Raw genomic sequence first — 21,061 nt, forward strand, 5'->3', positions numbered from 1 at the left:
ACAAAAGAACCTCTAAGCCTAAGGGCTTAAAAATTAGAGGCATAGCCTTCTCTCTATTTTCTATATTTATATGAAAATAATTCATGCTTCATGCTAAATACATTATTTACCTTACAAGAACTTTGTTATTTTTGAATAAAAAAAAGTTTGTTTTTGTGGTTGTTTTTTTCTTTTTTTTTCTTTTCTTTTTTTCTCTTCAAAGGAATCCATGCATCGTGGATCAGAAATTTCTGCTGGCTACACTGGCTGAATGTGAAAATCACTGATTTTTTTTTTTTTTTCAAAAAAAAAAAAAAAAAAAAAAAAAAAAGAAGAAGAAGAAATGAGTCCTGACATTAATTGCAAGCCCTTTTTGGGGGCAGTATAAGAGTTGTATTGTTTACCATGTTTTTGCTTTTCGTGTCCATCAATGTGCCTTTAACCTCTTAAAAAGACACCTCAATACTAATGGCAGTTTCTGTAGCACCCTCCCCCACCCCAAACTTGGATCAGATTGTTTTGATGGGAAATAATCTGTACCATTTTTCCTTTCTTAACAGCTACTGTCATGTCTTGGGCTTGAGTTAAAAGGACACAGCCTGCTTTCTGTATCAGCTTTAAGTCTCGTGTGCATGTGTGCATGCGTGTGTGCGTGTGCGCAGGCCAACCTTCAGGCTTATGGCTTTTGGAAAGTCTTCTTACTTTAACATAGAGCAGGATTCAGTGGTTAGCAATGGCTCTAAGAATTCTCCCTGTCTCTCCTCCTTAGTCACTGACACCCGATGAGATGGTACCAGGTTCAGGCTTAAGAAGTACAGACTACTGGCAGCTGAGCCCTGGGCTGGCTATATGGCAATGCCATTGGCGTGCCAGAGCACGGTGTTACCCTTAGAGGACACCGTTCCGAGGGGCACACGGAGCTCTTCAGTTCCTGAGCTGGCTCCCCAGTTTCCGAACACAACTGACTTCTTAAACCTAAGGGTTGGCCTGAGCGTGGTGATCCTGCATGCGTGCGCCACCTAGGTGGCACAGGAGTGTTCCTGTGACATTAATGTTGACATCCCTGTGGGTTCAGCCACAGTTTTCTGACAGGCTGCAGGAAGAAATGGTTAATTTTGGCTTTTTGTTTGTTTGTTTTTTTCCTTTCGGTTTTTGTCTTCAAATAAAGAAAAGCTTTTGTAAAACGGCTGAGTGTCAATATGAGTTCTATGGCTTCAATCTCCTTTAAACATAAAATTCTTAAGGGTCCAAAACCAAAGGAGTGGGGGGCAAATTAAAAAAATAAAAAAAAAGAAAGAAAAGAAAACCAAACCAACAAAAGGCAAATAAAAAAAAAAAAGAAAGAAAAAGAAAAAAGAAAAGGAAAAAAATTGTTGATATTGCCACAAATCATTAGAAATCTCCTGACATGCTGAAACCAAATGGCCATAAGTTCAAAACAAATCAGAGACTTGTTTCAGTTTTTTGTGGTTTCCTTTTGTTCTTTCTGCCCCTTGGCCGTCCGATTGGTGATGTTGTTCAAACAGGACCGAATCCCTGCCAAGTGCAGAAGAGAACCGGCCGCCTCCTTCATCTCCTCATCGTCGCTCTCGGGGGGTTTTTCCGTGCGTCTCTTTTTGAGGGGCAGTGTGTCGCTGGGGACCTTCCTGGCCTTGGCGAAGTGCTGTCGCTTCTTGTGCTGGGATGCGTATCCGCTGTCCCCCAGGGCATCCTTGGCCTCCTTCTGGCTGGGTTTCCTGTCATCCTCCTCTGCTTCACTGTGGCTCTCATGGCTCTGGAAGCTTCCCTCACTGCCCTCCTGGCTCCCCTTGGTGGCAAACTCGTAGTGGTCATCAGCTGAGGAGGACGAGGAGGAGATGGAGTCGCTGGCCGGAGAGGTGCTTCGAGCATTGGAGGACTTGGCACTACTGTAGTTATGGTCCTCCTTGGGGTCGCCACTGACCACTGGGGAGCCACACGGCGGCTCACTCTCAGTCCGCATCCGGCAACTGGTGATGCTATTCCTGCAGATGGAGAGGAAAACAACAAATTACGTCTCCTCTGGTGAAGACTGGCAGAAGAAGCTGGGCCCCTGCAAACACTGCTAGCAATTCCACAACATGGCTAATAGGTGCATGCGCTCTGCAGACTGGACCCCCATCCCCACCCTTGTCTTTCCTGCTTATCCCTCCCCGTACCCGTGGCCTGAGATGCCAAAACCAATACTGTGAGGTGACTGCCAAGGAACCTGTCTTTTACACACTAGCCCTAGCACCGTGGAGTAATGCACCACCGGCCGGTGCTCGCCGGGCACCTGAGATGAAGGCATAGTCTCTTCTGCACCTGGTGCTTGAGGTGGCATTTGTCAGAAGGCTAAATACAACGTGAGAAGAGTCCTGCCCTGGTGACAGCTACTCACCCAGGCATCCTCCCTCTCACCCAGCCTGCCCATGTTCACTGAGCATGTAAGAGAGGGGCTTCGCCTCACAGAGAGAGAACCCAGGGGAGCTGCTAATGAAGATTCTAGAATCTCAACAAAACGGAAGTCAGGTCTGGTTCATGGAGGAGAGGGTGGTGAGTTGCTGTCCCTTGAGATCCCCACCAACAGATGACCTGCTGAGCCCACAGTCATCAAGCAGACGGTAGCCTCCTCACGTCACATGTGTGAGAAGTGAGCGCTACAGAGTCTGGCGACTTACTAAAGCCACATAGTAAGACAGAGTTGGGACTTAAGCCAAAAGGTAAGTGTTTGGCTACACCACTTGAACCAACTTTCTCCTGCAAGTCCCTACAGCATGGCTCCCTGCTAGAACTTCTCGCTGGCTCTCCCGGAGCCCGTCATACCCTGGGCCATGTTTTGTGTTGTGTATCGCTTTGTCTGGGAGGCCACTGACCACCCTGTCTCCTCACTGGGAAGTAGGGAGAGGGAATGTGCCCACCTTCTGTCACCTTCCTGATGTGCCTGGCACACAGCTCAGGGTAAGTGGAAGTCTGAGGGGTGGGTGAGCACAGGAGGCATAGGTTACCTATAGGCAAAGGGTGAATGAATGGGGCTAGGTAGGGAACATTCTGGAGAAAAAAAAAAAAAAATGGCATATGAGATGTGATGGTGCACCGGGCTGGCTCCGAGGAAGAATATCTGCTCGCTTATTATCTTTTCCTACCTCTCCTCTCCTGCCAAGAAGCCCCACTTCCCAGTGATGCTGAATATATATCCTGGAGAGCTTCCTGAGCTTCCTGAGGATTCCTAGGACGGGAGTCCATCAAGGGCTGGCTTCAGGAGACAGCCCTGAAGTTTAGTGCCCGCCCTCCTCAGGCGCACCCTGTAGCTTTCCTTTCCTTTCCTGCCTCGGGTGCACAACCGTGGCTGCCATAGGTTACTGGTGAGTATTACCACGTATGCATGAGAAGTGTCACCTCAATAGTATCAAAAGCAGACACAAACCTATGTCATACAGATGTTTTTCTGAATCTTTTTTGTTGTTGTTGGGCATAGATACTGTGAAACAAAACCCCAAATTCTATTAAAGTATGAAACAGTTTCTTAGGGAACCTGAACACCTTCGGAGAAGTGAATTGGGCTGTGGTTAGCTTTTAATGAAGCAACTCCGTTATGAACCCTTATTTAAAAATATTCAATGTGTGTGGTCACAAATGTGGAGGTCAGAGGGCAACTTTATGGAGGCCTTCTCTCCTTTTCTTTGTACGTTCTGGGGGTCATGCTTAGGTTGTCAGGCTTATTGAGCAAGTCCTCCTAGCCCCAGATCCTGATGTTCACAATAACCTGGGATTTACCCACAATTTCAGTACAGGAGGTCAGCAGACTGTGGCCCACGGTTGAGCAAACACCAGAAGAGCAAACACCAGAAGACCCGGCAGGCAGCAGGACAAAGGCCCACAGATTTGCTGTCTAGTTAGTGGGTCTGGTTAAGACGCCATGTTTATTGTGATTTCTTTTTCCCTTTTTTTCCTTGTATGTATCCTTTCTTTTCTTTTCCCATTTTTTTATAAAAAGGTGAAGGCAGATGGGAAAATGTCAGAGAGGAAGCTGTTGGAGACCAACTTCACGCCTGATGACTCAGTCTTCTAAGTGGACGACCTCTTCTGCAGGAGAACCCATGTTGATAAGGGGAGTGGAAAGTGGTGTTCTATGCTTGTGGATCCTGTGCTTTGGAGGGGACTAACCAGAACCAGCCTGCCTGTGAGAGTGTTTGCACACCCAGCTCGGAGTATCACCCAGCTCAGCCATCTACAGATAAACAAAATCACAGAGACACCCAAGACCTCTCCCATTGTGAAGTCCTGGTCTTGTTAGTACTCAAACCTAGATGGTCAGGCAGGCATTGGTGGTGCACGTCTTTAATCCCAGCACTCGTGAGGCAGAGGCAAGTAGATCTCTGTGAGTTCGAGGACAGCCTGTTCTACAGAGAGACTTCTATGACAGCTGAGTCTACACGGCGAAACCCTGTCACTAAAACCAACAAACAACCCAAAACAAGACTGTTCAATTGGAACCGTAAACATCTCCCCAAAGTCGCTAGAAGGATGGTATACTGTGCAGACAGGGAAGCAGTACAAACACAGCCGGAAACTTCTGGCTGGAGACAAGCACATCGGTACGCCTTTAGGGCGTGAGAACTGGAATACAGCCGGATCTCATTCTTACTTAATGACATTAACTTTCTCTGAGATTTCAGCACAGGTTTATAATCCATAAATTACACAGCAGACTCTGCAGGGAGTGACAAGCTCGTTCAATTATTAATAACTTGGCGCACAGTGACTCACAATGGTGTAGCCAGCTGCACTGAGCTGGTGTCAAGTATCTCCTGCTGCAGGGAGTTGTCACTACAGGGTACCAAGTGCATAAAATAAATGTTTCAGCCATCCTGAATTTGTTGGACGGTGCATTGCTAACCACCGTCTCTGCCCTCACACCAAAACCAAAATCCAAAGCCATTCACTCAAGTTAACATTTGATACAGTTGAAATGCCTGCAGTTTCTCAGCGTTAGCTGAATTAATAAGTCACAATCTTCACGGTGACCACGGATTAGCATAAATGAAAGCCATTTGATTTTATCAGGCCCCTAGGAGTTTAAAACCATAGGTCCAACAAAGCCATGTGCTCTCAATCTCAAGCCTGGAAGTGGTCCACTTTTTGCAACTACACGAGAAAGAAAGCAAGCGAGACCTCGCTGTAGTTCAAGCCCAAATGATAGATATCTCTAACGAAGAAGCTGAGGTGCAGGCCTATGCTCATTAACACTTTTCTTACAGCTAATTATTTGTTCCATCCTGCTTAAAGAGCATAGGTTACCCCAATGGTTCTCAACCTGTGAGTCATGACCCCATGGGGGGGTCACCAAAGACCGTCAGAAGACACAAATATTTACATTACAATTCATAACCACATCAAATTATAGTTGTGAGGTAGAAACAAAAATAATTTTATGGTTTTGGGGGGGTCACCATAACTTGAGGAACTGTATTAAGGGGTCACAGCATTAGGAAGGTTGAGAACCACTGAGTTATCTGGTCCATGGGTTCTCTATGGAATGGATGGTTTTAAACCTACTAGCTGTCATTTGGGAGAGTTGCCTGCACCAGGCATTGACTGAAGACTCTGTCTCTTGCCAAATGTGAAAAGCAGACAGAATTAACATAAGGATCACAGAAGTAGGGGACCCAAGGCAGTGTAGTGCTTTTCTATCAAAGCAACCACAAGCAGAGAGATAAGGCCATGAGAGAGGCTTGCACTTTTTGACCAGGTGGCAAGGGAGACACATTCAGAAGCTGCTTCCCTGACTATACTAAAGATGATGCCTGATACGGTGCAACATTGAGTTTTAAAGGCATTCTGAGTTCACTAAGAAGTATGGGGAAGGCTATCAAAACTGACACTTGCTGTGCAAACTTGACAGCCTGAGTTTGATCCCTGCCCCTGGAACCCTAGTGCAACTTTAGAACCAAAGCTGTGCTCTGATCCTAGAATGGGCGTCACACTCAGGCACAGCCACTATCACACACAATCGCAAAGAATAAAACGAGAGCAACCTTAGTGACCCACAAAGACAAGCTTGTACCCACCCATCCCAACTCATAATTTTAAAAATAATTTGAAATGTGATCAATGGGTGAATCAGGAAGCCAGGCGTTCCCTGGAACAAATATCTACCGCAGGACTAGGGCAAGAGCCCAGACTGATGGAGGAGGAAAGGGTAAGTGTGGATGGGAAACTGATTTTGTCAGCTTCCTGGATTTCATGGTTGCTGCAAGGGAATTAAAATGGGACTCAAGCTCATCATTCCCCCAGGTTCGCAGAAGTTTGAAAAAGCAAATCTTCTCTGGAAGAATGCACTTCAAATCCAACCACAGAGAATTCCAACTAATTAGCAATACATAGACTCTAGGTTCATAATTTTAGAAACCATTAAGCACAAGGGAAACACTCTATTTATAAGCGAGGGACGGTAGAGAAGCAACTACAGGACCCAAACTGCAAAGACTGCACATATGGAGATGAGCTGAGGCAGAGTATGAGCTTAGGTGAGCCACAGGGGGTCAAAAGCCCTGTAACCCCAGCGCTGTGTGTGTGTGTGTGTGTGTGTGTGTGTGTGTGTGTGTGTGTGTGTGTGTGTGTGTGTGAAGCCTGGGCTACACACAAGACTTTCCCTTGTGGACTGGAAAATAAACAGCAAGTAGCAAGCACGGCTAAGAGGTGGAGTGAGGTGAGAGGGCTATCCTCAGCCTCTGGTGATGAGTCATAAGAGCTTGTTCAACACCTACAGAGTCCGTATAATCCCAGTGCTGGGGCGAGGTGGTCATGGGAGGATCCCTGCGGCATCCTAAACAGACAATCTGGCCCAACCCATGAGCGCCAGACTCCAAAATATCTGTGTGTGGTGGCATGTGCCTACAATCCCAGCACTTGTGTGGATACAGAGATGTCAGAGTTCAAGGTTATCTTTAGCTACCTATAGAGAAAGCTCAAGGTCACCCTTCACCAAGAGGCTATGTCTCAAACAAACAAACACAAGAAAAATTTACATAAACTGAGCTGGACTTTTAGAGGGGTAAGAAAGCACGTGAAGATGCAATATCCAAATTAATGGCTGAGAATTTTCTAGATTAGATGAAAGGTACCCCGTTTTCTAACCAAAAAAAAAAAAAAAGCCAATATATGCTATCAGGATAAAGAGTGAAACCCACAGCTACCAATCACTATGAAAGGAAAGGCAAGTCAAAAAACAAACAGTTCTGGTAACAAAAAAAATCCAAAGAGATCAACCAACACAACCTAACCAGTTAACCAAAAACAACCAACACAACCTAGCCAACCAGCCAAAACCACAAAGGACAGCTAGACACAGCAGTGAATCCTGGTAGTTACAGCTCTTCATCAGGACAAGGCAAGACTGAGCGAAGAGCAGCTCTAAAAGTAGTAGAAGGCAAACACCATCAGGTAGGGAGGCATCAGGTGACCGAGCACACCACACCGTAAGTGAGGCCAGCAGGAGCCGACAACATTCTCAAGGTGAAAGAGAAACACCCATCAGTCTAGACCGTCAGACAAAGGACACAAGTTCAAGGCGTTAATCCCAAACGATGGGAACTTCCTAAGAACATTATTTGGGAAGCAGGAACATGATCTAAAACGGAAGGCCTGGTATGTAGGAGGGAATGACTAGCAAAGAAGATATAAGCAAATGGCGACTGCACTGCACAATTATGATCAATGGGCTTACGAGAAACAAAAGCAAAACAGAGGCCAAGACGTCGAGAACTGAATGAAAAAAAAAAAAAGTCATTTGAAAGGCTTGATATTGATCAGAAGGTTAAAGAGACTGATGAAATATTTTCAGACATTCACATCAAAAGCTCTAGGACTGAGAGTAAAAGAGGGACATGACCTGTGACTTCCAATCCAGACAGGAGGGAATGGAATGAGAAGTTGGAGAAGTCAACCTAAATAACGCTCGGAAGGCAGAAGGGTCTGGAAACGGGATGACCGTGAGTTTGTGCAAAAACCCAAGTATGTTGATAAAAATGGGCTAAAACCCTTCCATTTGAGAGGTATGCATCAGTGGTGTGGATTTAAAAAGCGCGCTGTTTCTAAAAGGTGAACCCGAAGCAGAAGGCAAGGCAAGAGCACGGGAATGGAAGTGCCGTGTCATGCTGCGGAAGCCAGATGAAACGAAGACAGGCTTCAAGGCAGATGCCATCGTACAGATGCAGTCAGGACCCCGAATGCTTCATTCGCCAGGGAGATCAAACTGTTCTCAACACGAACACTTCCAAAAAGATAGCTTCAAAGTACATCTCCTACAGCCGGAGTGCTACAGGAAGAAAGCCAAATGCACAGTGTGATGGTTTGACACACTCTCAGTGGTGTCAATCGGCTTCTTACACGTAACACACACACACAGTCATTCGGTTATTGTGTAGACTGGACCTAACATATACACAAATACATCAAATACATAAATAATGTAAAGACACTTTTTTTTTTTTTTTAAAGGAAAGAGATACCTTACCAGAGCGTGCTATAATGGCCTTAACAAGAAATGTCCAGAGATCTACAAGGATGACCCTAGCTAACAATCTAAGCACCAGAGATCTACAAGGATGACACTAGCTAAGAATCTAGGCAATAGTGGAGAGGCTACCTTAAATGGCCTTCCCCAATAATGAGATTGATGACTACCTTATATGCCATCCTAGAGCCTTCGTCCAGTACCTGATGGAAGCAGAAGCAGACACCCACAGCCAAGCACTGAGCTGAACTCCTGGAATCCAGTTGTAGAGAGGGAGGAGTGATGAGCAAAGGGGTCAAGACCAGGCTGGAGAACCCCACAGGAACAGCTGACCTGAACAAGGAGGAGCTCATGGACCCCAGCCTAACAGCTGGGGAAACCCGACAGACCCGGACCCCCTAAAGGTAGGTCTCAGGTGGGGGCCCTGGGTAGTCTATGGGGCCTGACAGTGGAGCCAGTACTTATTCCTAGTACACGATTGGGTTTTGAGAGTCCATTCTCTATGCAGGAATACTCTCTGCCTAGACACATGAGGGAGAGCCTAAGCCCTGCCCCAAATGATGTGACAGACTCTGACGATCCCCCATGGGAGGCCTCACCCTCCCTGAGGAGTGCATGGGGAGTGGGATGGGGGCTGGTGGGGGGAATGAGAGGACAGGAGGGAGGGAGAACTGGGATTGGTATGTAAAGTAAGATTGTTTTTAATTTAAATGAAAATAAATTTTAAAATACCTTTTTAAAAGCACGTGTGGAACACTTTTAAAAATTGATTTGTATGAAACTATATATTTATTATCTATCTATACTTGGTCATATATACACAGGGGCATTCAGACTAGGCCTAAATATCTCCAGTTCCAAAGATGTTTCACATGCATGGTAAATGTTGAAGTGGAAACTAAAAATTAAGAAATTACTACTCCTTCTTTGGTTTGGAAGGCCACATATATACTTCTAAAATATGTACAGGTTCAAGAAGAAATCAGAGTGGAAATTAGAAAATACTTAATGCTGAACAATAATGAGAATCAAAGACAGCAAGACCTTTGGGATGCAGTAAAGATGTTTTTGAAGTAAAATATTAAGTTTTGTAGGAAAAGTATTTTTAAAAAGGTATGTGACTTATACAAAGAAAAATATAAGGGAAAAAGAAAGGAAAATAAATAGCAAAAGTCAATGGAGGGGGTGGAGAGAAGGCTAAGCTGTTAAGGGCACTGGCTGCTCTTACACAAGAACCAAGTTCCAATCTCAGCAATCATACAGTGACTCACAACCACCTGTAACTTCATCTCCAGAGGATCTGATGCCCTCTTCTGGTCTCTGTGGGCACCACACTAAATGGGCTACATAAAGACACGCACGCGCGTGTGCGCGCGCACACACACACACACACACACACACACACACACACACACACACACTCTCTCTCTTTTTTAAACAGCTAATGAAAACAGGCTAATCAAAATAATACTTTGAACAAAAAAAAAAGATAAGATTAAGCAAGCAAAAAGAAGATACAAATGAAATAAGTAAAAACAGAATATTTAGCTATAAAAGATATTTTAAAAGACAGTAAATATTGAAAATAACTTTGTGCCAAGATACTTGAACACTTAGGTAAAATGGTTCTCAGAGTCACTACATTAGCTCAACAGGAAATACTAAGCTCAGCTTACCCCACAATCACTACACAAATTACACGGATGACTAACCATCTTATAAGGGTGATGCCAGCACCACACTGTTCTACAAATGAGTTCCATCAACTATCAGGCAATAAAGACATTAGATTTCATATAGGAAAGGATGCGAAAAGTGATTCATGAGAGTGGATACTCAATTAAACTAACAAGGCTAACATGATCTTGACACCAAAACTAGGTAAGGGTATACTAGAGACAGGCTTCATAAGCAAAATCCATATCTAAGATACCAGCTCACCAACTCCAGCAATAAGAATATAATGTGTCCAATGTAGTAAGCAATGAGAAATAAACTTGTTCAGAATTGGAAGATTTATTATGCAATTCACCACAATAAAGAAAAATTTAGAAAAACTTTAGTGAGTTTAAGGTGATATAATTTTTAAAAATAAAATTCAATGATCAGTAACAATAAAACGTAACAAAGTAGGAATGGGTAGAATTTTGTTAGTATGGTAATATATACTTGATTTTCTTTTTCTTTCTTTCTTCTCCTTTTTTTTTTTTTTTTTTTTTTTGAATCTCACTATGTAGACCAGGCTGGCCTGGAACGCATAGAAAACTGCCCGCCTCTGCCTACAGAGTGCTTGGATTAAAGGCATGCACCACCATGTACATCTCTTCTGAAACAATGCAATACCGAAGGCTGCTGAGATGACCATAAATGATCCAAATGCCTTTTAAAAAATGTGGGATAATCACATGGCGTAGCATTACACAGCAGTATAAATGATTCCGCTACAGGTACTTGAAACACATAACCCTCAATGAAGAAGACACATCACTCCAGTTAGCAAAACAAAGCAAAACAAAAATCTCCAAAAGCATGTGAAGCTGAACAATGTTTATGTATATCAAAACCTTGTGAATACAAAAAAGGGGGGAATGATAGTTACCTAACAGAGAGGAAAAGCAATTTAAGTTGGGTGGTGGGTTCAAAAACACTGTCTAACTGTTGCCAAATGTTTCATATATTCTTGTACATGAATCAAAACTGCATAAAAATTTCGTTCAAAAATAGCTCTCAGAACAGAGAGAGAGAGAGAGAGAGAGAGAGAGAGAGAGAGAGAGAGAGAGAGAGAGAGAGAGAGAGAGAGAGGGGGAGGGAGGAAGGGTTTAAGGAAAGGCAGGCAAAGAATCACTTCATAAAAGCTACCCAGAGAACTACATCTTATCAGGTGTCAAATTCTCCTGAAGAGGCTCAGAACTCTAGGGTCATAGTTCTTCCCTACATTCCTCATAGAATCCAGCCTACTTCTTCCTGAACCTCACCTGTGAAATAAAGTTCACGATCCCGTTGGGCGCTGGAGTCCTATCTGCGGGGTGGCAAGGAGGAAGAGTGCAGGGGCGAGGGCGAGGGGGCTGCCCCTTCCTGAGGTCAACACTCCAGCACCTCTGCTTATGGTGTTATCCAAGGGGAGCACAATGGTAAGTGGGACTCTCATGCATGAGCTCACAGAACCCGAACAGTAAGGCCCCAAAATGCTCTCACAGTCTGGGGCCGACCCACAATCCACAGAAGCTGAGGATGTTCAGATACTGGGGGGGGGGGGGAGGGAGAAGGAACCCCTGGACGTCAAAGGCATTCAGCCAGTGCCAAGGGTGGAGATACAAGGAGGGCGCCATGGTGCGGACCAGCCCTGACTGGGCCAGCTGGAGGAAGAGCAAAGACTCTTGCTGGGATATGAGGCTCAGGAGGGACTTGGGCGTACTTTCCGATGGCATTCTTTAGATCCTTTCTCCACCTCCTTTCCTCCTGCCTCAAAGCATAACAATACTACATTCCCAAGCTGCCTCAGAAGACCACAGTTTCAGTGACAAAGGACAACACAATGTGATTTCCCTCCACTTCTATCGCCTCCTTCTCTGACACACCCCCGCAAATGTGCTCTCCGCGAGTCTTCTCCAGGTGACTAGGAGCAGAGCAAGGACAACCAGAGACATAGGTTCTCCTGATGGTCTGGCCTTAACTAGTGATGTGAACTGCAGCAATGGCTGGCCTCTATCCTGTTCCATGGGAAATGTTTTCAAGTAAGGTTCTTAGAGACCCAAAGAAAATCAAGCAGCCGCACGTGGTGACTATAGGGCACGTCCTCAGTTTTATTATATGCTGAGGGCTAGACTTAAAGGTGACAGTGGTTCAGCCTAACCCAAGTCTCAGAGTGCACAGAGGGCCTGGGAAGGTACGGGAAGGCACGATGTCCAAGCGCATCAGGCTCTCCACATCATCTGTACACACCTGCATGGAGCTTACTTAGTATGTGCAGGGCACACAGCCGTGCTAAGCTTAATCCACGGGGCAGGGTACAGGTTTCTGTGCCAGATGCCCACTTGCCAAGGTCAGAACCACTGAGCCACAGAGCAAGGGCCCAGGAGACTGTTTGCTGAGCACAGTTTCTGGGCGCTATCACCCTAACAAAGACTTACTTACCTCATGCCCACTCTCTTGATCCTCTGTGAAAACTGGGGCATTTAGTTCCTTTCTACTGGAGTGGACATATGGGGAGTCAAAACCAGCCCTGGGACCAGTGAGAAAGCTTAGCTGGGAAAGGTAATTGCTGCTAAAGCCTGACAAACTGATTTCAGTCACAGGGTCTCACACAGCGGAGAGAGAAAGCCCACTCTTGCATGCTGTCCTCTGACCTCTACACTCCCCAACTCCAGATATGCAACAAAATTCTTGGGACTGGAGAGATGGTTCAGTGGTTAAGAACACTGGCTGTTCTTCCAGAGGGCCGAGGTTCCCAGAACCAACATTACAGCTGTTCTTATATCTAGTTTCAGAAGATAACACCCTTTTTTAGCCCCTAGTGGGTTTGCAGGGAAAACACACATAAAATAAAAATAAAAAAATTCTTAAAAAAAAAAAACCCTTGAAATTAAAATTTAGATGTTTCAGCTCCTAGAGTTGTAATGTCCCTCCTACCCAGGAGCACACAGCACTAGAAGGGATGAACTCTGGCAAGCATTATGCTCTGAGCCCTAAGAGCAGTAATTGTGAGGACGATGCATCCCGAGCACTCGATGCCTGGGCAAATTTAAAGATAAGCAGGTTTCCAATGTCTAAGGATGGGCCAATCTTGGAGGTTATTGAGTAAAAAGTCAACACGGTCGAGTCAATTACACTATTGACAGATGCTCTTACGAGGAGATTTCGCATCATAATTATATGCAAAGGAACCCAGCAAATACAAGCTGTGTAATGATCGGCTAATAAAAGTAACACTTCATCCATGTCAATAACAGTTTCAGTCTCAAGACAAACAAACATGGCCTTTGCCACTCAGTCGAGGGGGAAAAAAAATCCTTGAAAGACAAATATTTTCCCTTAAGTTGGGAAGTGATTAGAATTACACAGGAAACCCTTCACACCAAGGACAGGCCTGCAGTGAGTGCTAAGTGACTCTTCCAGGCAGACACTGCAGGAGGAGCCTGAGGCGCACGCTGTCCTGTGGACTGGCAGGTGACATTCAGGCTTCTTCCTACTCTTCACTGGACTCTTCATTTCTCAATTGTGGCTGAATTCAGGTTCAAGTGGCAGGTGGCCAAAGTCACAATTTATGACGAATAGAGAGTGGGGTAAGATTTGCCTCCCAGTCACATCTTACTGTGTCATAGGCAGTGTGTAAACGCCTTTGCGGCTGTATGCTCACTCTTCTGAAGTGCCTGCCATTACCCCACAAAAAGGGCAGACAACACAAGCAAATGTCCCCAGGCATACAGAGCACCCCCTAAAACAAATAACAACCCGTGTGTGTGTGTGTGTGTGTGTGTGTGTGTGTGTGTGTGTGCGCACGCGCCATGCTTCCCCACTCTGAATGCATCCTCTCTAGAACTATAACAAAATAAAATTTTTCTTCCCTGAATTAGCTTTGGTCATGGTATGCTATGACAACAACAGAAAAGGAAGTGATACAAGGGGCACCCACGTCCCGTGTGTGTGTGTGTGTGTGTGTGTGTGTGTGTGTGTGTGTGTGTGTGTGCGCGCGCGCGTGCAGTAGGGGGAGAAGATACAGCCGAGGGACTGATCTTTAGCAAGCAAGTAGCTCCCTCACGCCTCCCCTATGTAGAACCTGATTGGTCAGTTGAGAAAGACCTAATGCCACCCCGGGCAAAGCAAGCCACTGAGGAGACAAAAGTGAACCCAGAGAAACCGCTCACAGAGCTACACACCAAAAGGGCCACAGCGGCAGCTCACAGCGGTGGCCACTAATGAGAGAGTGCTCTGAAGGAATCATGTGAATGCAGGGACATCTACAGAAGACGGACACTGCAGGAGTAAGATGCACAAGTCACAGACACATGTGCCTGTGACTGTCAGTGTCAGCCGTCAACCTGACAGAACGCACAACACCTGGGAGAGAGGCATGGGACAAACGTCAATTAGTGGAGGGGAGAGACCCGCTCCCAGTGGGCACCACCGTTCTTTGGGTAGAGGAAGCTGGGCTGTGGAAATGGAAAACGTGAGCTGACATTAGCTTGCAATTCTGACTTGATGTGGCCGGCTGTTCCAAGCCCCTGTTGCTTTGAATTCCCTGCCATGATGGACAACACCTTTAACTAGCAACCTTTTTCCTTTTACTTGCTTTTGTCAAGAGTATTTTATTACAGCAATAGGAAAAAAAAGACACTATTGAACATACTGGAGTCGAGAAGAAAGGCAGGGTGGGTTATGTCAGGTGGGGTGATGCAGAGAGTCATGGAAAGAGCTTCTGGTAGCCCAAGAGCCACATTTTAAGGAACAGGTAAGGTAGTGGTTGACAGATGGGCAAGAGAAATAGGGCGCTGTCATGCTGCATGTGAGCAGCCTAAGTCAGAAGCAGACCCTACCCCGGGGCTGGTGATGGAGGTGAGGGGTTGGGGGGAAGAAACCACCCAAGCAAGAGCCGGTTTAGTCTCCTCTGACCAGACTCTCAGTATCAGGGAAACAACACCCCTGCTATCCAGAGACCCCTTACCAAATCACATTTCACATGCAATTCTTCGTGTTTTACTGCACCCCCACCCCATGGAGACATGGAGTTTCACAGATGAGGGAACTGAGGCAGGTCCAGAGAGACGAGACACCATCCCAGGGTCACAGGTAGGGAAGGGACAGAGGTGGATCTAAAACCCAATCAACAATTGCTCACCCTTGCCTTCTAGGCTGCTTTGCCCTGTTCCCTTTACTTAACCCTAGTTTAGATCCCATCTCAATGGAAGAGTAGGGATAAGCCGATGGCCCACGGAGGAGATGATGGTGTTTGGGTTGGGTTTGCTTCCAGTCCCTTTGGCTTTGTGGGACATCCAAACCAGGTCCTCTCCACCTTCTGAGGCCCCAGGGGTTTGAAGGGTGTTTCCCCCACCCTCAGGGAGGCTCCACCCAGCAAGCTGTCCCCTTACCTTATGGCCGCTGTCATCCCAATGGGAGTGATCGGCAATGGGCGGACGCCAGGAAACAGCCCTCGGCTCAGAACCCTCGCTCCGTTTTGTATCACTCCTGGAGAAACTAGAAAAGCAAAAAGAAAGAGACATCACAGGTGAATTCTATTGGAAAGAAGTTGGCAATCTTGAGAGAAAGAAAAGATGAGGGATCAGAGCACGTGCACACACACACACACACACACACACACACGAAGAGACACAGAAAGATAATGTATAAGCAGAGTCATCAATAGCTTACAAATTATTTGTTAAAAAACAATCAGTCAAACATGAGTTTAAAAATAAAATGGGCCTTCGGACTGGGAAGAAAAGGTTCAGTGGTCAAGAATGCCTGCACTTCGAGCAAGGAGACCACGGAATGGATCCCTAGCAAACAGCAAAGAGCTGGGCATGCCTCTAAACCCAGCACTGGGGAGCTGGGAACTCGCTGGCAACCAGCCTAGGCCCAAACAGTGAACTACTGGTTAGGCAAGAGAGCCCCTTCTATAGGAGGGTGCACGGGCATACCTGCCCAACACATTCTCTCTCTCTCCCTCTACCCCCCCCCCCCACACCCAAGCAGAACAAAACAAAATTTCCTACCCCTATTAGCAAAACGTCTCATCTTTTCCCGGGGACATTAATGTCACCAAGATGGCAGTGGGACTGCAGCCAGCCCACCAATCACATCACTTCATACCTCTCATGTTTGCTATGGTCAAAGGTTGAGACTATCTGTGTATTTGTCCTTCACCAAAAACAAACAACGGACACACAAAATGCAGCTAAAAATCACAGTCAAACCCCTTTTCGAGGGACCGGCCCCTCTACATCCCATGCTCACACTGGAGTCTTTGCCTGGAGGGATGGGCCGACCTCAAGCCCTGGCTTCTGCACTATCATACAGTGGCTGCCGGGGTCTGTCTCTCTTTCCCCAAACCCTCTCTAGCATTCCTAGAGTTCCCTGACCCCTTTGCTTTCTTCTACATACACTGATCCCTGGAGGTGCCTTTAACAACTTTCCACCAGCGACGGTAACGGTAAGACGGTAAGACGGCATGTGGCATGCCGCCCTTCCCCCACACTCCCAAGCATTCACATAAACAGGGAGTCCTGTATAGCTGACCTTTATTCACCCCCTAAACAGTCACTTCAATTGGCACCTGGTAAGCCTTGCGTTCCTGCTGCATCTACAGACACCACCTATGTGTCTGTATGGTGAGCTTCGCAGAGCATGCAGGTTCCTACCTTAATTCTTGTGTGATACCACGGAAATCCCTGGATGTTTATTCTACTCTCTAAAGCCTATTCGAGACCTCTTCTGCTCCCTGCAATCCTGGCACAGTCCCATACTAAAGAGAGATGGATAAATAGTGCCCTTTCAAACAAGCAACAATGAAATACTAGAAAATTACACATTTAAAAATGAAAACCAGTCTAGATGTCAAAATTTAAAACCCATGCTATTTGCAAACAAGAAATACTTTCATGAAACAAATTACTAACACATACATGTTTCATAATTTTTAGGTTTCTAAGAATATGTTTTCAGGACTGAGAATGTTGTTCAGTTGGTAGAATGCTTGCCTACCATACACAAAGCCGTGGGACTGATCCCTGGCACCCTAAAAACCAGTGATGGTGATGCATACCTGTACCCCCAGCACACGGGGTGCAGGCAGGAGGATCAGAAGCCAGTAGTTATCCTTGGCCACGTGGTAACTTGGGAGGGGGTTTTGAAAGTCCTTGATGAATAGCAAACACCCACTTCGGAATAAAATAATCCTTACAAAGTATTCGTATTATTATGCACATGTGTGTGTGCACGATACATGTGTGGGAGTATACATGCCATGACACACGTGGAAGTTGGAGGACAAGTTTGTGGAGCCTGTCCTCTCCTTCCACTTTTTTGTGGGTTCTGGGGAACGAACCCAGGTCGGAACCCAGGTCGCTAAGGTTCACACAGCAAACACCTTTCCTGGCTGAATGCTGAATACAGACGCTTTTATAGACTGTCCATTGCTTGGGTGTTCTGTAACTCTTGCTAATTCTGACACTGCTCTTCTAGGTGGTATGAGGTCCTTGTGAGAAGGTTACAAAAGACAGGATGCATAAGATCGCCGTTCTTGCCTAAGTCAGTAGTACAGCATATCCCGTGTTCAGAAATGTCCCCGGTCTAATGGTAACTGTAACTAACCACGTGAGGAGGCACCGCCCGACCGAGCAGAAACTCTACCCATTCCCAATGAGCAGCCTGACTTCAGAGGACGGGCAAGGTTGTCAGAGGCAGGACATGGGAACTATTCCAATACTCACTGAGCCAGTGCTCTGTGAGGAAGTGGTATCCAAAAGCTTTACTATCTGATTTATACTATCTGATGTCAAGACTTTGTGCAAAAATGCACGAATTAAGGCAGTGTGAGACTGAGCTAAGTATCGCTACTCAAATCACTGTGACAAAATGGGGTCCAGAAAACAAACTCACACTTCAATGTGGTCAACTGAGCTTTGGAAAATGTAGGTGTCAGGACAACGGTGACAAAAACAGAGTATCACAGCACAGAGACCCCCTTGGGATAAACAACCCTTGACCCTTATCTTATACTGCCTGTGAAGATTAATCATAAACAGGTCTATAGACACAAGATCGGGAGATCTCAGATTTGCAGCTAACTGCTACAGTCTAGAGAATGGGCTCTCGTTAGCTGTCTAGAGACTGCGGGAGAGGTTTTCAAGGACTTCTGATGGTACACTCTAGGTCATGTAGCCATTGGATGAGTGTAATCCTGATACTGTGCATGTGTCACTGAGCAGTAAACGGATCTGATACGATGGACCATGTCAGAGCATCAGTTAAAAACCAAAAACCTCCTTGTCGGTAAAAATTACATGAGCAGCTAATTAGCATCTTCCTGTGTACTAGAAAAACTACAGTTAAGTGGGAGAGAGAGAGAAAATGAGGGTATGAAGACATACTAGGGTTAATACTAAGGTGGGGCGGCTATAGCCCCACAGGATAGATACTGACACAAGCTGCCAGTACCTGGCGTACTAGCCGTAGGAAGTGCCACCTACACCGGACCTCAAAGTTGGAAAAGCAGCAAGTATAACTCCCGAGAATATGCACAATGTGAGTCAGGAAATGAAGATGGTCTTCTGTCACAGCAATGAATCAATCCCACGGTGGTGGTTTGAATGAGGGACGCCCTCCAGAGGCACAGGCATTTGAACACTCAGCTCCCAGGTGGTGGTGCCATTTGTGGAGATTAAGAAGGCGTGGCTTTGCTAGAGGAAATACGTCCCTGGGGGTGGGTGCTGAGAGTATACAGCAGTCCCTGGGGGGTGGGTATTGAGAGTATACAGCCTTGCTCTATTTCCAGTCTGTTCGCTGCTTTGTGCTTGGGGCAGAAGATAAGAGCTCTCAGGCTCCTGCCGCCATGTCTCGGTCCCACCAAGACAGACTCATCCCTAGACAGACTCATCCCTCTGGAACCATCAGCCAAAATAAACTTCCTTCAGTTGTCTTTGGTCATGGTGTTTTTATCACAGCAATAGAGAAGCAACTAATTAATACAGGCACACTGGGACTTTACCCAGTGCAGCAATCTGGAGCAGCAAAGTGGCCCGCAAGAAGGTGGCTGGGAACGCCAGGTCTGTGTCCCATCTCTGCCAGCTAATTCCTTTGTCTCTCCAGCAAGCTATGTCAACTCCTGAAGAAAGTCAGGGACCCCTGCCCTCCCGCCCCTGCCACAAGTGATCTTTCGGGGGAAGGTTTACTGGGGTTACAGAGCGCTCGTATTTAGGAAATGCAAGATTGACATCATCAGTGCCAACATGATAGCCTCACAGAAGAATCCTGAGGCACCCCACCTCCCCTCCCCCACTTCAGGTGAGCTGAAAACCCATAAAAGGGAACAAGATGAAAGCCAGACTGAGATAGAAGACCTCGGCTGTCGTCCTGGTGATGGAGTAGCTAGAACAGCAATTGTGGCTCTTGTGACATTTATGTTCCGGGATGCATAATGTCAGCATCATCCCCGCAGCCCTGGGTGGGGAAGTGGGTCAACGGAAGTCTTAGAGCTCTAGAGTGGTCATGAGTCACCTGTCCCATGCGTACGTGCCCAGACCTTCATGCTCTAGGGCACCCCAACAGGAAGGACAAACAGGAAGGAACCAGCCTCCAGCAAGCACCCATTGGAGGCTAGGTGCTGAAGATGCTGCCTTCCTATCCACATCGTGCAGAGGCCAAGTGGGGTTCAGACCATGGCCTCAGATAACAATGGTTATCCCACCCTAGCTCAGCAGATTAAAATAAGGCAAGTTATGAAAACTGCTTAGCCTAGTAACTGGCGATGCGTGCTTATTAATATCTCTGTCATCAGTATCCTTTGACCATCCCACATCAACTCTCCAGAAACTTCTGATGAATTCTCTCTAAGGCATAAGATTTAATGGGGGGAAATTCAAATCTTTTCGGTCCACGATGCCTTTGGTAGCTAGTCCTAACCTTACACTCACCCATTCAAACATCTTCCCAATCAGTGATCTGTATTCACTTCAAAGCAGCAGTGACAGGTGTGTGCGCCTGAGCCTGAGACTGCTTGGGAGTGAAGCTGGCTCGTCCTCTGAACCCCGAGCTCCTTCTCAAGTGAGCTGCTGGATGCGACCTACAATTTCTGCATTTTCCGTTCCTCCTCATCGGTAGCATGCTCCATGCCGAGAGGGTGAAGGTGGATGCGCTCGCTCACTGGCTGCCAAAAGCCAGACAGGACACCTAACTGTGCCTCCATCTCTTCCCATGTCCGTCCCTACCCCCAAGTGTCAGGAAAGTGGTTTCCGGAAACTGTGGCGAAGCCAATATACAATGGCCCCGTGGGAAAATTCGTTGAGAGTCAAAATTCACTCCCTTTCCATTAAACACTAGGCAGGTTTATGTGCCCATTCTCCTGCCCCTGGTCTACAATCAGCAACCCCTTTCTTTCCTCTCACCCTCCACCTCTGAAAACAGCTACACAGGCAAAGACCAACGCAGCTACCGGCCTCACCTCATGCTCTGAGGTGTATTACACCGGGGCCCAGTCAGATACTTAAGAAAATACACATCCGGATCCAACTTCTAACAACTCTGTGTTCCCGCTAGAAGGGGTCCAAGCCTCCGGCAGCATCTTTTCTTGTAGAGCAGGTAAACATCGTTTCTCCCAGCAATCTGGGAGGAGACACAGGTTGCTGTGGCGGGCGCCCCAGGCTTCAGCACCAGGCGCCCCAGCACTGTGTGGCCAACTATGTTCTCTTGGGTCACAGAATGTCTCCAAGATGCCTAAAATCAGCTAGAGTGTAACACTCACCAAAGCAGGGACAACCGTGCGGTGTGGATCAGTGCAGACGCTAGGGCCTTGAGGGAGTGTAAGCCGAAGAGGCTTTTGTGTCTCTGTGTGCATGAGGTGAGCATGCACGTGTG

At 46.5% G+C, this 21,061-nt stretch overlaps 1 protein-coding gene across 7 annotated transcripts in view; it reads right to left on the reverse strand.

Moving 5' to 3' along the window:
* Positions 1-309: 309 nt before the first annotated feature.
* Positions 310-21,061, reverse strand: part of Foxn3 (forkhead box N3) — a 355,035-nt gene continuing 334,283 nt past the window's right edge. For all 7 annotated transcript variants that reach the window (XM_051196447.1, XM_051196445.1, XM_051196449.1 and 4 more), the window contains 2 exons: positions 15,580-15,685; positions 310-1,982 (listed from right to left, as the gene is read on the reverse strand). In XM_051196447.1, coding sequence (XP_051052404.1) covers positions 1,436-1,982; positions 15,580-15,685 — 653 coding nt within the window. In that variant the 3' untranslated portion in view covers positions 310-1,435. The remainder of the gene's footprint in view (positions 1,983-15,579; positions 15,686-21,061) is intronic.

The sequence above is a fragment of the Phodopus roborovskii genome, unplaced genomic scaffold, assembly GCF_943737965.1.
Source record: "Phodopus roborovskii unplaced genomic scaffold, PHOROB, whole genome shotgun sequence".
NCBI lineage: Eukaryota > Metazoa > Chordata > Mammalia > Rodentia > Cricetidae > Phodopus > Phodopus roborovskii.